The 15,522-nt window shown below is 33.6% G+C and overlaps 1 protein-coding gene across 4 annotated transcripts in view; it reads left to right on the forward strand.

Moving 5' to 3' along the window:
• The window catches only part of DPH6 (diphthamine biosynthesis 6), a 213,539-nt gene that overhangs the window by 36,749 nt on the left and 161,268 nt on the right, over positions 1–15,522 (forward strand). For all 4 annotated transcript variants that reach the window (XM_077180383.1, XM_077180385.1, XM_054635745.2 and 1 more), the window contains exons 4-5: positions 3,013–3,086; positions 5,205–5,323. In XM_077180383.1, coding sequence (XP_077036498.1) covers positions 3,013–3,086; positions 5,205–5,323 — 193 coding nt within the window. The remainder of the gene's footprint in view (positions 1–3,012; positions 3,087–5,204; positions 5,324–15,522) is intronic.

The raw sequence follows: 15,522 nt of genomic DNA on the forward strand, positions 1-15,522 counted from the left end.
TATATTAAGTATGTGGGTGTTTCTCCTCATGGAAGCTATTGTCTGGACAGTGATGAAAGTTTATATTTGCTGTTCACCATGAGAAGAACTGAATGAAAAGAGATGGCAATAAATAAATACCCATGAGAATTTTTTAAACACAAATGCTAACCACAACTGCAAAATGACATCATATACTGCCATTTCAAAAGACAATTAAAACTTATGTATTATCAAAGGAAATAAACCAGAAGAACTGCAATCTCCTATGTTATTATTTAAATCAGATTTAACATAAGTTGTAAGCAAGCAGCCAATAATAGCCTTGTATTTGCATTACTAACATCAAGATATATTGCATACATGTGTACATATTTGTGTTTTCTTGTGTACCTATATATAAATACATTCATAATCATGCACATCCAATGTGATACAGATTTGTATAGTAAAAAACACCCAAACAACCTCAAAACAAAACCTATGAGAAATCTTCTTGATGCATTAGTTTCAAGTTTGGGCCATTGTTTCAATAGTTAGTTAGTAAACGTTCTGTAACCTTCTGTGGATTTTAAAATTCCATTATCATAGGATGGTTATGAAATTTCCTGGGACTCATGACTAGAATTTTTTAAATCCCAAACAAGTAGGTTTGTGCAATAGATCATTTTAGTATAGAAGCACTGTGTTTGGATAAGAACAGAACATTTAAATCTCTACTTCCATTTACTTTTTTTTTAATTTAAGGGAGTTTTCTTAGCAAGTATCTTTGCTGATGCATATATTTTGTCAGAACTTGAAAAACAGAATGAATAAAAAATATTTTTATGGCTCTGTGAGCTTGTTAAAAATGTATTGGGCAACTCAGTTGCCATCTTCATGGATGAACAGGAGATTCTGTAAATCTGTCTATTTGGGAAATAAGATTTCACTCCATATTTGAGGGTACCATCTTTTTTTTGAAGTTTGTGATATAATTACTCTGTAATATCTCTCATCCACCTATTCATTTCCCATTGTTAGAGAAAGAAGAATGTACATAGTGCAAATATATACAATGAAAATATAGTAGTAACTACAGATCTGCCATGCATTATAATAAATATTATGATGGTAATGAACATCATCTCATTATGAGGTAAGAGAAATGCATGTGTTATTAAACAGGTTGCTCAGAAAAGTTGTGGATGCCCTATCACTGGAAATGTTCAAGGCCAGGTTGTATGGGCCTTTGACTCAACCATTCAACAATTCTGTAATGAAGGAAAGTGGAAAACTGCATATGATCTATGGATTTATGTGGCCCCAGAGATTAATCTACTTGTGAGACAGCAGTTGTATGCCCTTCTGTTTGTTTGTATCAGACACTTCAAAAACATTACTTACTGAACTTAGCGGATGGCATACTTTGCCTCTGGTAACTTAGAACTGTGATGAATTAATAACATAAACAAAAATATAGGTAATATTTTTGGACATATTGGTTGATGTCTGCACATTGTGACAGAGGACAGACATTCTGAAGGAATTGCTGTGGTTATTATTTTTACATAAAAATAAAAACAAACAGTATTTATCTTGTTAACATCAGTCATGTTTTCCAAGACTGTTACACAACTTTCTAACCATTTTAAAAAGAATGTTAAGGACTGCAACTTACACTTTTGAAATATTTGAAGATTCAAGAAGGCTTCATGAATCAGTTAATCAAATTTATTTAAAGAAAACTATGCTTGTACAACTGTGTTTACTTTTTAAGCAATGTTATTGTAGATGAGTGAGTTGAGTAACTTGAAGTATCGCTGATTTACCTTTATTCTAAAAAGAGCTTTGAAACATTGCACTGAAAGCTCAAAGGGAAGCAGAAATAATATTATATTACTTCTGGATATGTGAGAAGCAGCAACTTGAAAACTGTTTGATTTGGCATTAAGCTTCATATTAATGGATCTATCCATTAATGACATGGGGAAGTACATAATTTAAATAGTGATGTATTTTTTAGATTGTCAGAATTGTTTTTACCAGGCAAAAACTCCTGGTGCAGTCAGCAATGCTTCACCATCCAGCTGATACAGTCAAGGGCACTTCACTACTCAGCTTGCTTGGCCAAGGCTTAGCAGGACTTCTGAGATCATAGAATAGGCCAAAAGTGAAAGGCAGAGGCAGGATACATCAACAGGTATATAACTGAAAAATTTATTGTGAAATCTTGCTGCAAACTTCTTCACAGGATTTGGAACAAGTCCAGAAAGTAAATGATGGGGTGAAGTTATGATCGACCTTGATTAAAAGAGGAAAACAAGTTTTACCGAAGTCTAGATGGAGCAAAATTTAGACAAAGTTCAGCATGTTGACTGGGACTCAAGCAATTTTAAAATGCAAGATCTCACAAAATACTAGAACTATGTGCATTTAGAAATCTTACATTCTCTGTGGGTTTACAAGAAAAAATTAAGTGCAATTTGTTGGCTTAGGTAATTTAAATGAAACAGAGGAAATGTGTCTTGGAAAAGCTTTTTTTATAGCAGAATTTTTAAAAGATGATGTTGAGTAAGTTTCCCGTGAGTTTTCTTTTTCTGGTGTTAAGATAAAAAGAGTAATCTCACAATCTCTTGTGCTGTGTACATGGAAAATGCTAGCAATTCAGTTAATTGTATGATGTATGTTGCTGATAATTATTTGTAGGTGGACTAGCTAACCTGTCACTTATAGGCAAAAGCTGGAAGGAATTTTCGAGATGTCTGGAAAACCTCAGGATAATCTGTTATGTCTCACACTTTTCAGTTACCTTGGTTATTCCTTCTGTAGCATGGTACTTGAGTCAAGTAGACTGCATTAGAGTAATAACCATGTAGTAGGTCAGCTGAGCTGCTCCCTTCTGTGGCAGAACTGCATTTCAGCCTATTCTGTTCTGTGTATTGGACACAGAAAAAATAATTATTCTTGGTTGATTCTGCAAAGAGAGATATTGAATCTCTGCAGCTTAAAGCATTATATACTGTGTCATTGATTTTCCATGTCTTTTTTCAGGACAAAGAAGGAGTAGAGGGTGTATCTGTGGGAGCCATTCTTTCTGACTACCAGAGAGTTCGAGTGGAAGATGTGTAAGAAAATACTAATTCTTATCAGAATACACATTCTGGACAGTACTTGTCTGTTTTCTAACTCAAATTTAAAGCAGAGACAGTCGCCCGATTTCTCATGTTCTATGATACCAAATGCATTCTATTCATTAATATCGGTATATCTTTTTTTCTTTTATTTTTCTTCCTTTTTTCTCCCCTGAAACAATGTGTTCATTAGTAAAAATCTAGTAGAAACTATACCAGGGTTTTTGACTGCTATTCAGATCTCTCTTCATCTCTTGAAAATACTCAGAGATTTGGTATGAAGATAGTTGAGTAGGTTCAGTTCTTTGATTTCAACGGGAAGCTCACTCAGTTCCAATGACTACAGTGTTGTGATCAAGTCCCTCTGTTTTTCACCATTGTTTTGCTATAGAGGAACATCCTGTGACTTGTATAAGGAATTAGATAGAAAAGAATCTCTCTAAGCACATCTTCCCTTAATTCCTTAAATCTGAAATTTGTTATTATTAATGAAGAGCTTCCATTTGTCATTCCTATTGTGTGCAAAGGTCTATATAAATCATGATTTTTTTAGGAGTCTCAATTTAAAAAGAGCATTATAGAATGGTAGTTGTGTTTGTTATGTAGGCCAGTATTTGATCTGAAAAAAGATTTTCACTGTATATATCTGATGAAAAGCAAAACCACCTTGTGTTAAAAATTAATTATAGTTTCATTATTTCATTAATGATTTGTTGATGATGAAAGCAAGTATCTGGAATCCTTTATGAGCTGTAAGATTGGTGAAATTAATGCTATGCCAACTCAGCTCACATCAGCAAGTTACAGAGCACATTTGTTTTCTTTAAAGTTTACATAGATAAATTGCGGTCAGAAATAACTCCTTTCTTTTCCTTTATACTTACACATTTTAATAATTGCCTCACATGTTAGTAGGATAAAAAAAAGATCGCTTTTGCTGGTTGTTATACATCTTTACTGCAGCTAAGAGATTGACAGGAAATCACAGTATTTCAAACAGGCATGATTATTTCTGAGCTTGTGAAGTAAAATACTTCACATTGATCTGTAGATTTAGCCCTTGCAATAAGGCTGTTTCATATGAGCCATCCCAATTAATTCAGCTAATTTTTTAGCTGAATTTAGGCACGTAAGTAACTACTTTACATTCAGAACTGAGAAATAGTTCTATTAGAAAACTTAGTGCTCTGTTAAAGCATATCAAAGTAATAAGAAAACCAGTCAGATTATATGAGTGCTAACTATGCATTTACATGTCAACATTAAGCATACATTTAACTATGTAGTCTTCCTAATCATACTAGTGGGTCTATCTGACATAAGGAGGAATGCCCATATATGTGAGAAAGACCATGTATTAGGAAAAACATGATAATTGACAAATAAATGTAAATCTTAAGGAGTCTGAACTAGTCCCATAGTTAAATGTTTAAGTTTTTCAGAGACCTTACACATTTAATCACCAGCTGATGGTTCTTGACAATTTACAGAAACATTACCTATCAATAATGCAAATTAGTGATTCTCTAATTTGATAAACAATCAAAGCTGTGTATCAAATGCTGTCTATATATGATATGTATCAAAACAAATTATTAACTTTACAGTAAAAAGTTGTTAATTTGTATCACAAGCTGTATACATTTTCCTGAATGATTCTTTTCTTTGGTTGTTGAACCAAGTCACAGCAACAAATTCAGCATATTGTACTAGTGACATGTGCCACGTTTATCACAGAGCATAACTTTGTCCTTAGCTGTGTTCACAAAAGTGATGACTTCCTAAGTTGTTAATTGCTTTGTATCCCAAAAGGTTTAGGAACACATTTTGCAATGGCTTTACTTACATTCCTGTGCAGATCTGTTTAGCTCAGTGAGTTGCATCTTATGAAGATGAATCATATTCAAAATAATTTTATTTAGTTCTTTTTTAATATATATTAGACTTAATGTTTATAAGGAAATATCTGAGTAGTAAAGTTTGTAGTTGAAATTATAGAAGAAAAATTATTTCAGGATAGGAAAAGAAAGAAATTTTCATTAATTTTACAGTAATAATACTGTGTAAAAGTATTATACTTGGCTTTATCCAATTTTTTTGTTTGTTTTTAAGGTGCAGAAGGCTTAATCTTCAGCCTTTAGCTTACCTCTGGCATTGGAACCAGGAAATACTGCTTAAGGAAATGATATCATCTAACGTTCAAGCCATAATCATAAAAGTGGCAGCTTTTGGTATGTATTGAGATTCTGAGCAGTATTATCTACTGAAATTTCCCATGGACAAATCCACAACTTGAAAGAGGAAAACAGAACCTTTGTTGCATGTTTTAAGATATGAAATGTTAATATCAAGAAAATTATAAAAAATGGCTCAATACCAGTAGTGATGTCTGAATAATTAATTTACCAGGATGCAATTCATTCTTAAAGGGGACATGGAAAAGCTGGAAAGCAGTTCTTCCTAACATAGTCATTAAATTCCTCTCATATTTTTTTTGTTCTGGTTTTGTTTTAATTTGCAGTAAAGATGCATGTATAATTCAATAGTTCACAGTGTTGTCATTTATAGATGATACAGGCTTGTGACTAGACAATATTATAAAGCAACCGTGAAAGTTTTAATAGAAATACATCAAGTTAATATCAAACAAGATATAATTATGAGGCCAAAATATTTTCTGCAACAGCAGACTTGGAGTTGGTAAATCATAAGAGCAAACAAATAATTCATCATTGCCTCTAATTTTTTTTTTTAATATTTAAAATGTAGTTGCTTAGAATACCAGAAAATCAATGTCTTTTTATTATCAGGTGTATATAAAATGAAGTTATAAAACTTGAAGCAAATCAATATGAAAGTTAACCTATCTGTTTATTGCTTAAATGTAAAGGTAAGGTCAAATGAAGTTTTTTAAGAATGCTTATGGAATGATGTGCTGTAAAAGCCTAAATGAGCACATGAGAAACATGTTAATAATACAATATATTCATTTCAGGCCCCTATGCAGTTTTCTATTTTGGAGTAGCAAATAAATTTTAAGCATAACATTTGACCAAAGGACCTTTTCTTTTGGAGTTGACTATAAACTTGTGTTTCACTGTAGCAAACAGTGTTTTGTATCACAGAAGTGGCATCATCAGTGGTTAAAAATGTATGGTTAGAATTAGTGTTGCATAATCTTTTATTAGAAGTCCAGTGTCTGGTTTACCTGGGCAAGTTTCCCATCAAATACCTAATCTCTCTTTCTCTCAAAGAATGCTTTATAATAAAGTAATTTCTTCTTCATTGTTAACCAAGATTTGAATTATAATCCCTTTAGACTGGATGGATTCAATTAATTTTTAAAAATTAATTCTTTTTAAAAATTTTATTTATTTCTTCCTCTTTATCTGGTATAGTTTCTGACTTAATTTTACATTGTCACTATGATAGTATCACTCTATTTTTCTGTAGGATCTGCTAGGGCTGAGAGGAGGATTAGAATGATTAGAAAAGTATCACATGCCCTCATTCATTTACAGGTAACAAGCAATGTCATTTATTCACATTTTCCTGAATTTTGGGAGGTCAGTTACAAATATAAAGCAATTGAATACCATGTTTTCTACTACAAAACACTTGGTTTTAAATTGGGGGAAAAAAAAGGTTTCTAAAATAACTGTTTTCAGGCCATATAAAGTATATTTATATATTTATGTTATATTTTCATAAAATAGAATGTGTTTGTTGCTTATGTAGAAAAAAATGAAGTCCACAAAGCATATGTAACATGTTTTTTCACATCAGAATTATTTTTTTAAAGAAAATATATTATTTAAATAATAGATAAAACTATTTCCCAAATAGACATCATTGATGACATGCCATGCCTGCAGCAAGATAAGCTTGTCTTTTGTATTCTACAGTCTTAAAAAAACTTAAAATGCACTGGTTAGTGCACAAAGAGTGCTTTGTGGGCTATTCATTGGAAGAGCGAATACCATAAATACTTGTAGATAGCAATTAGATAGAAAATCACTCCGAGTTATTTTTCCTTTTTATTTTTTTGGCTACAGGTAAAAGAAAGATCTTATCAGAGTCAATTTCTCACCTGCCTCAGGCAGACGTAATTAGATGTAAGCAAATTTAATGGAGCTTTTGTGCTCTGGGGCCATTCTGTAATGCTTTAATAATTGCATGCCTTATTAAAGTGGATTTAAGGTATGAAGGCTGTTTAACATATCAAGTGGCAAAGAAGATAAGATACGGTTTAACTTTTTGCCTTTTAGATTAATAATCAAAGCTAAACTGCAATGAAAATATTTAAAATAACAGATTTAGGAGTCTGAAGGGTAATGCATTAGGTGATACATTGTACAGTTGTTAATGCAAGAAGCAAATCTGTAACCTGAGCTTGACATTCATCGGCACTGGCATACTTGTACACACACCTTGTCCTGTTTTCCATTAACTCAGTGCCAGTATTGACAAGGTAAAAGCCTGTCGTTTTATGTAGAAAACACATAATTATGCAAGTAAATGAGCATTAGTTTAGTACATTTCCCTAAATCCACCATTACAAATTAATACCATAAACCTTGCCAGTGGCAGGAGTTTTCTATCTCAGAGTAGTGTAGTTTTCCAGATGGGATGCCAATTGCTCTCACTTATATGCAAAAAAATTATTGTTAGCAACCTTTTTCACATGCCTTCTGTTGATCTATAAGTAGATCATCTTTCTTTCCTTTAGAGTGTATTTCAAAAGCTTTAATGATGAGAGAAAAACATTCCATGATCTAGCAGCAAACCTGAGCACTATATATATGTATTAAAGCTACTTCTGAATATTTATCTTCAGTGCCATTTTCTTGCTGCTAAAGATGCCTGTATAATACATCATACTTTTGTCTTTGAAATATATCCCTCTTCAGTGGAAATTCAGAAATTAAACAATAATAAAAGCTGAAACTTTAAATCAGGGCTGATCAGTCTGCATATGAAGGGGAGCTCTTTTATTTCATGACTATGTTCTTTACCTTGTAGGTCCAGCTGCTGTGAGTGCCTGTAGACATTCTACATTCCCAGCCATGGGTAGAGTTGAAATCACAGGGTCTGTGGAAGCCTAAATTTTAAAGTGGTATGGGCCTTAGTTACTTATGCAGGCTATTTCCCAGTGGAGTAATGAGTCCTTAGGGAGCTAGTGCCATCTCCTGTCAGGAAATCCCAAGTTCCTCCACTAAAACGCACTGTCTGTAGTAACTATATTTAACATGAAACTCCTTTGGTGTGATAGAAGATATTGATGCTTCCTTCCCATGGTCTAGAAAATTGGTATACTCCTGCTATTCATGGAATCCACTAACCTGATAGTTGAGGGATGTGTATGTTTTTGCATATGACTTCTTAATTGAAAAAGAAAGAATATTTCTTCTTTGTATAATGAATCTATTAATCAAACCCAGCCACCTAAGTGTCTATGTTACTGTTTATTTGTATGTCTCTAGTGTATAGAAGTGAAATCCTGACTGACTGAAATTGATAGCCATACTTCCATTAGTTTTCACTGAAGTAAAATTTACATGTAAAGAGCTACATTAAAAAAGACCTAGCACCACATAGTTCCTGGTTAAGCTCTGAAGGGTGTAATTTAGCATACAGATAAACTTATCTAATAGTTGCTTCCAAAAGGTCAATCTTTCCATCCCACTTCTAGCTGACTCTTCCAAACCACAAGTCTGTGCTTGCTTCTGCCCCTGTAAAGGCTCCAGTGTTTTTGTGGCTGCATGTAAGTGATCAGCAGGATCTGCTTTTTTGTGGGTGCAGGGAACTTGCTCTGTAGAAACCATGGCTGCATGGAAGGCAGAGCTCTCTCTTTCAATAGGAGGGTTATTACTAACCTTTCTGCAAGTTGGCTGCAATGGCAGATCATATCCTGAAGTAAAATTGTTGGTTGTGAGTTTTGTCTGAGCACATCATCTGTGTAATGGAGAGGAACAGTGTTCTTTGAAAATGTGTTTTTAGTACTAAGCAATTTTAAAGTAATTTTGAGGAAATTGAAAGACCTTGTCATTACAAGGGAAGATACTTGCTTTCTTCAAATATTTTTTAAAAGTTCTCAGACCATTCACAAACATAACAGAAGGAATTGAATAACATTTTGTTATTAAATCAATATGAGATCCCAGTTGCTTTCTTATATATTGTACAGTAAGGATTGTTTACTTGCTTATTGCTAAGTAAATTAAACATTTACATTATTCTTAGCTAATTTAGCTTATTTATAGGTGATCATTCCATTGCTTTCTTCCTTGTGCAGCTACCAGACAGTAGAGCTGTAGTAGAATCTATGACTGTCTTCACAACATTTGCTCTTGAGAACATTCTGATTTATAAATATAAAAAACACTTAGAATCATAGAACCATTAAGGTTGGAAAAGAACTCTGAGGTCATCAAGTCCTCACATCAATAGCACTATAACCACTAAATAATATCGCAAAGTGCCACATCTACTTTTAAACACTTAACTTGGTTTTGAACACTTATTCTGTTTATCATAATTTGAACTAAAAGATATAATGACTGATAATATTTTTCAAATCCTGTCAAATTTTAATGCTTGTCTATTCTCATAGTGATAATGTATTCTAAAACTAGCCTTAAACTTTTATTAGAAAAATTATCCTTGTGCAGTGTTGAAGTATTATCTTGCTTGCACATATGATCACTTTTAATTAATTTTAGTTTTAATGTTTTTCAGATTATAAATTTGATAAATTACCTATGATGTACTTTGGGAAAGATGGTTTTTTTTCCCCTTTGAAATCTTGTTTCCTAGCTAGCATGTGGTGTTGTGACTGACTTTTCAAACATATCTTCTGAAACTTAGTTGGCCCTTTAGAGTTTAAGTGCATTTGACACTTTTTCTCTAGGTTTGTTCCCTAATATATTCATCCACCATCCCATTTATCTCCATAATTCCTGTTATTTATGATAAAAAGATAAAAAAGATACCACACCTGTTTGTTCACTAGACATTGCATGAAAAGACTTGGAAACACTTATAAAAACAGAGAGCCATTTTATCTCAAGCCATTTATTTTCCTGGCAGAAAAGTTTCACCCAGGAAAAGATCAGCACAGATAAATGGAAATTGTATGCAAGACTAAAAGTAAAAAAAAAATTAGCTTGGGATTTAAGATGTGATGCAAAAGAAATGAGGAAGAGAAAAGAGAACTTGTACTGGACTTAAAGTAAAGAAAAAGTTTGATTCATAGTTGAATGCTTAGGAAAATAAGATGAGAAAATAATCTTTGCATTTAGAATGGTACTTGCCTTGATGCTTGTGTATAAATGACAAATACTTTGTTACCAGTGTAAGATGAGCTTTCAGAAAGAGATTTTAGTGCATATATCAAGTATAAAGAAATGTTTGAAAATAAATTGTGTCACGGAAAAGGAAGAAATGGGATTTTGCAGAAGTCTGTTTAGAAAAAAATTAGAAATAAGAGTTCCTCTTTGCTAACTCTGAGCCTATACACTGGAAAATGGGAGGGATGTTGTTGTCCTAAAAGATAACAGGAGTTGGAAGAGTAAGGGACAGTGCCTGAAAACAAAAAAGTAGTTGAAAGCTGATATTATTGAGTGCTGTTAAGGAGATGTCACAGACAGACAAAATAGGGGAGAGACGGCTTAAGAATGGAAAGATCACCTTGCAGTTTGGGGAGATCACATAATCTAAAGGAAAATTTAAATGGAAGCAGCAGGCTAAGAGCACATTATTAGGCATTTAAGGTGAAACAGGAAAGGAAGTATGGGCTATAGTGAAAAAGACAGAAGAATAGTCAGAACTTCGAGCTGAAAAATAGTGGAAGAAAGAGAGCTTAGTAAAAGATGTCAAAAGCAGAAATTATCTTAACTATATGATAATCAAGAGGTACAAGTGGTATATTTTAATACTAGAATATATACTTGCTGCTCTTTATTGTTTGATACAATTTAAGTTCTAGATGCCCATTTACTTTACAGACTTACATGCTGAAACAGGACACAAACTCAAACATTTAAAGACATATCTGTGTAGTTAGACCCATAGATGTTTGCTTTTCAGGTCACTATGAGTTGAAGTTTTGCAGGACTTCTTGTCCTAGTCTGATCCTTTACTTCTGCTCTGGCCTTTTACCCTTTTGCAGCAGATCTATTGATCTTTGCTGTCAGAAACCTCTGTTGATCCATTTGGGGATTGTGACTTTTTAAAAAGTTTATAACTTGTCTGCATGGGGGTGGATTTAATGAAAACGACACAAATTTTTCCACTTGCACCACACCTCTTTCTCTTCCACAGAATGAAATTTCAATTATTTTCTACAAAGCTTACTAGAATTAGAACTGTTAAAAGCATGAAATACCAGAATTCTATAATAGGGACAAAATAGCACATATCTTTTTATTAAGACACATTTGTATTCATGTGATGCTAGACCAAGTTGAACAATTTGAATTAAATAGATGAATAAGCAAACAATGCTCTTAAGATATTCTACGCAAAAAAATTGTATCAGGAAAGGTGTACATATGTGCCTGTATAACTGAAACTGAAATGACTTTTTATTTAAGTTTTTTATGCCCAGTAAAAGTCCTGAGAAGAATTTGACTCAGTCACTACTTTAAATGAGATGAACCATTTGCTGCATTTGATTAAAAGTAGTTTAATGCTATTTTTCAGCAATTATACAATTCTTCCACAATCTTTTTCAAACTACCAACATTTTGGAGAAGAACATTCTGAAATTCTTCAAGGGAAAATGCAGAGTCCTGTACCTGGAGAGGAGTAATTCCATGCACCAGCACAGGCTGAGGGCTGACCTGCTGGAAAGCAGCTCTGTGGAGAAGGACCTGGGGGTCCTGGTGGACAACAAACTGTCCACGAGCCAGCAGCATGTCCTTGTGGGCAAGAAGGCCTATGGTGTCCTGGTATGCTGTCCTTCTGCTCAGCCCTGGTGAGGCCTGACCTGGAGTGCTGTGTCCAGTTCTTTGCTCCTCATGACAAGAGAGATGTGGAGCTCCTGGAGCAGGTCCAGTAGAGGGTGACAAAAATGATTAAGGTGTGGAATACCTCTCTTATGATGAAAGGCAGAGGGAGCTGGGCCTGTTCAGCCTCAAGAGATGACTGAGATGACTAACTCATCTCAGTATATGTGTCTGGAATGGGGGAAGAAAGAGAATGGATCCAGGCACTTCTCAGTGGTACTGAGCAATGGGACAGGAGACAACATGCCTAAACTGAGTCACAGAAAGTTCCACCTGAACATGAGGAAGAACTTCTTTACTGTGTGAGTGACCAAGCACTGAAACAGATCGTCCAGAGAGACTGTGGAGTCTCTCTCACTGGATATATTCAAGAGCTGTCTTGAATATATATGAATCTTGGACATAAACCTGTGCCACATGCTCAAGGATGAACCCTGCGTGAGCACAGAGGTTGGAGCAGATGACCCACTGTGGTCACTTCCAACCTGGCCCATTCTGTGATGCTGTGATTTTGTAAAACAATCTGATTGGAAATATTGCCTTGTTATCTGATGGAACGGTATAAAATTTCTTCAAAGATTTTTTGAAGATTCTGTTCTTGAAATGACAGAGCTAAATTGCTTTGAATCCTAGATTTAACTAGAACACAAATATCTTTGATGTTTAAAAGAAACCACAAGAGATTATAGGTAATATTACTTCAATAAATAGTTTTAGATCCTTTTACCTCTCAGAATTCTAAAATTTTATTTAGACATGAGACTAACCCAGTTTAGAACATAGTTGAAGAATGTTCAAGAAGGAAGATAAACTGAGATACCAATTTACCTGCACTGGAAACATATGCTAGAACCATTTTGGGATTAATATCTTTTAGCTTTATCACTTAGTGTCACTTAGTTTGAAAAGAGTTACTATATCTACAGTATGTCTACAGGTTTCATCCCCCTGCAATTCCCACACTGGATAAATTATCACATACCAGAAAAAAAGAAGAAAGGAAAAAAAAAAGAAGAAAAAGAGCAAGGGAAAAAGAGAAGTAGATGTATAATCTAGTCACATGAATTTTCCTATTTCATAAAATAAATTAGAAGTATATTCATCTCAAATCTTTTAGAGATGCAGTAATACAAATTATTTACTGCACTTTTCATTACTTTTATACAAAAGTTAAGCAGTTTTTGCAATTTATTTTTTTAAAGGAAATCCAAGGAATCCATCCAGTTCACCATTGTTAACACAGCCTTTCATGTGTGAAAGTTTTGAGGAAGTTAAGAATGAACTTGTCAAATTATGCTACCAGACAAAAAGTTCACTTCCCTGCTTTTCATAGAAATGAAAGCTAAATATGACAGCAGGAATAATTTACCTCAAGGCAACTTAAGGTCTGGATTTATAGTTCAAGAGTATCTGTGTGGCATGTGCATTTCTAGTTGGTGAAGGTTATAACACATTCCTGCACTCCTACCTTGTAAGCCTATGTTACCAGCTAATGTTGTTGTGTACAGGCTTTTCCTGTGTTACTAGAAACATTCTCCTGTATTTTGTACTGTGTAAAGAATAGTGCCTGACCCTCCTTTTGAAAATTGCTGATTTTGTATTGTTAACTTAGGAAAAAAAAAAAAAAAAGACACAGTTGAAATAGAATTTAAATAGAATTTCCCTTCAGAAATAGTCCTATTTTCTCTGTTCCACTTCTAAGACAGGGGTTGCTTTATACTCTTTTGCTTTCTATATGTATTTCTTTACCTTACATGTCCTATCATCTTCTTGTTAACCCTGTTTTCTTTAGGATAAAGAGATTGAGAAGAAACTAGTTTTGGTTCCAGAAAACCAAAGTCCTTCATTGCCTCTTTTCTTATTCAAAATTCTAAATAATTTTACTCTTGGTGATCAGCTGATTAGTATCTCTCCAGAAACTTTCTTGCAGATTATACAGCCCAACATCATCAGAAGTTAAGTCTTAGTGCCTTACATTCATAGTGACAGCAGTTACTACTCTTCTCAATATTACTTCTTGAGAAGTCAGGGGAAAAAAGGGAAGTTCATGTTCCTGTAACTTTAAAATAGGTGGTTTTTTTTTATCCAAAAGCCTATCCTAATCCAATGAATCTGATATTTCAAGAAGAATGCGACAATATCAATTTTGGAGAATTGTTTTTACCTTATTTTATGGAGGAATTCACTGAGTAACCAGTTTAAGTTTTTTAATTGTAGGGTTGATTAGTGAGGAAAGGCTGGAGTTTTTTCCCCCTTATATTATCAACAGATAATGGTTAACTCATACTTTATTGATGTGTGTGTGGTAGTGATTCTTTTACAACGTGTTCATATATTATGGGTTAGTGTTTGGTTCAATGTAGCTTTCAGAAGGCCTTTATGTACCAACATTTTTTGAAACCAGTAATTATGATTTATTTTTATTTATTTGAAATTTTACTAAGAAGTGAAAATAGACTTTTTTATTTTAAAACACTTTTTTAAGAATCCAGATGATTTTAAAATTCTGAACATATAGAAGACATGTTCTTGTTAGTCAGATAAGGCTTTAGAATGTGGATTTTTTTAGCTGAATGTAATGCCATGAAAATGTAACTTGAATTTCTAATGGTCTTGATAAATGGAAGTAATATCAGGTAGCTGCCCCTCAGGTGAGGGCCTCATGCTACACTAATACATATATACAAAGTGAACCATTTAAAATATGGCTCTTTTTGCAACAGTTGTGAAATGTCTTTTAGTAATGTTCTTTTTTTTACCACAAAACAAAGCCATGAATTTCTGTCCCAATCTCTTGACATTGCTGCAGTTCTCTACACTTGCCTTGTGGCTGTGCATAAGAGCATTCTGCAGCCATTGTTGATACCTGCAGGAAGGAGTTCTGCTCCTGTCAGTGGATTTATCAGAAATTACAGATGGAGTAGCAATTACTTTGATGTGATTATACCATTTGTGCTATCACTTACTGATTTTACAGTCAAACTAGACTACAAAACTGGAATTGAAAGCATAATTATTTTTACTGAACACTATCAAAAACAGCATTATCAAATTTTTTAGATGTTTCTGTTTTCATATACTAGGCTATCTCAAAGAAATAAAGCCCCACTTACTCTCTTGGCAGCACATAATAAGTTGATGGACGTAGTTCAGTTGGGGAGTTAAAAATGCATTGAAAATAATGGGCCATAACATTCTAGGGTTAACATTTATTCATAGATGATGCAATTAAATAAAACAGGCATTAAATTCAAGGTCAGTCAGGAAAGTAATAAAAGTGAATATTTTAATTGAATTCTAATTGCCCCCCATTGATACATGTAAGTTAAATAAAATAGATGTCAGTCCTGCAAATTATAGTTCCCTTCCTAATTAATTTTTTAATTCTACATAGAGTCATCCAGGCCGTGGACCTTGTTGGT

Source organism: Agelaius phoeniceus, chromosome 6 (assembly GCF_051311805.1).
Source record: "Agelaius phoeniceus isolate bAgePho1 chromosome 6, bAgePho1.hap1, whole genome shotgun sequence".
NCBI lineage: Eukaryota > Metazoa > Chordata > Aves > Passeriformes > Icteridae > Agelaius > Agelaius phoeniceus.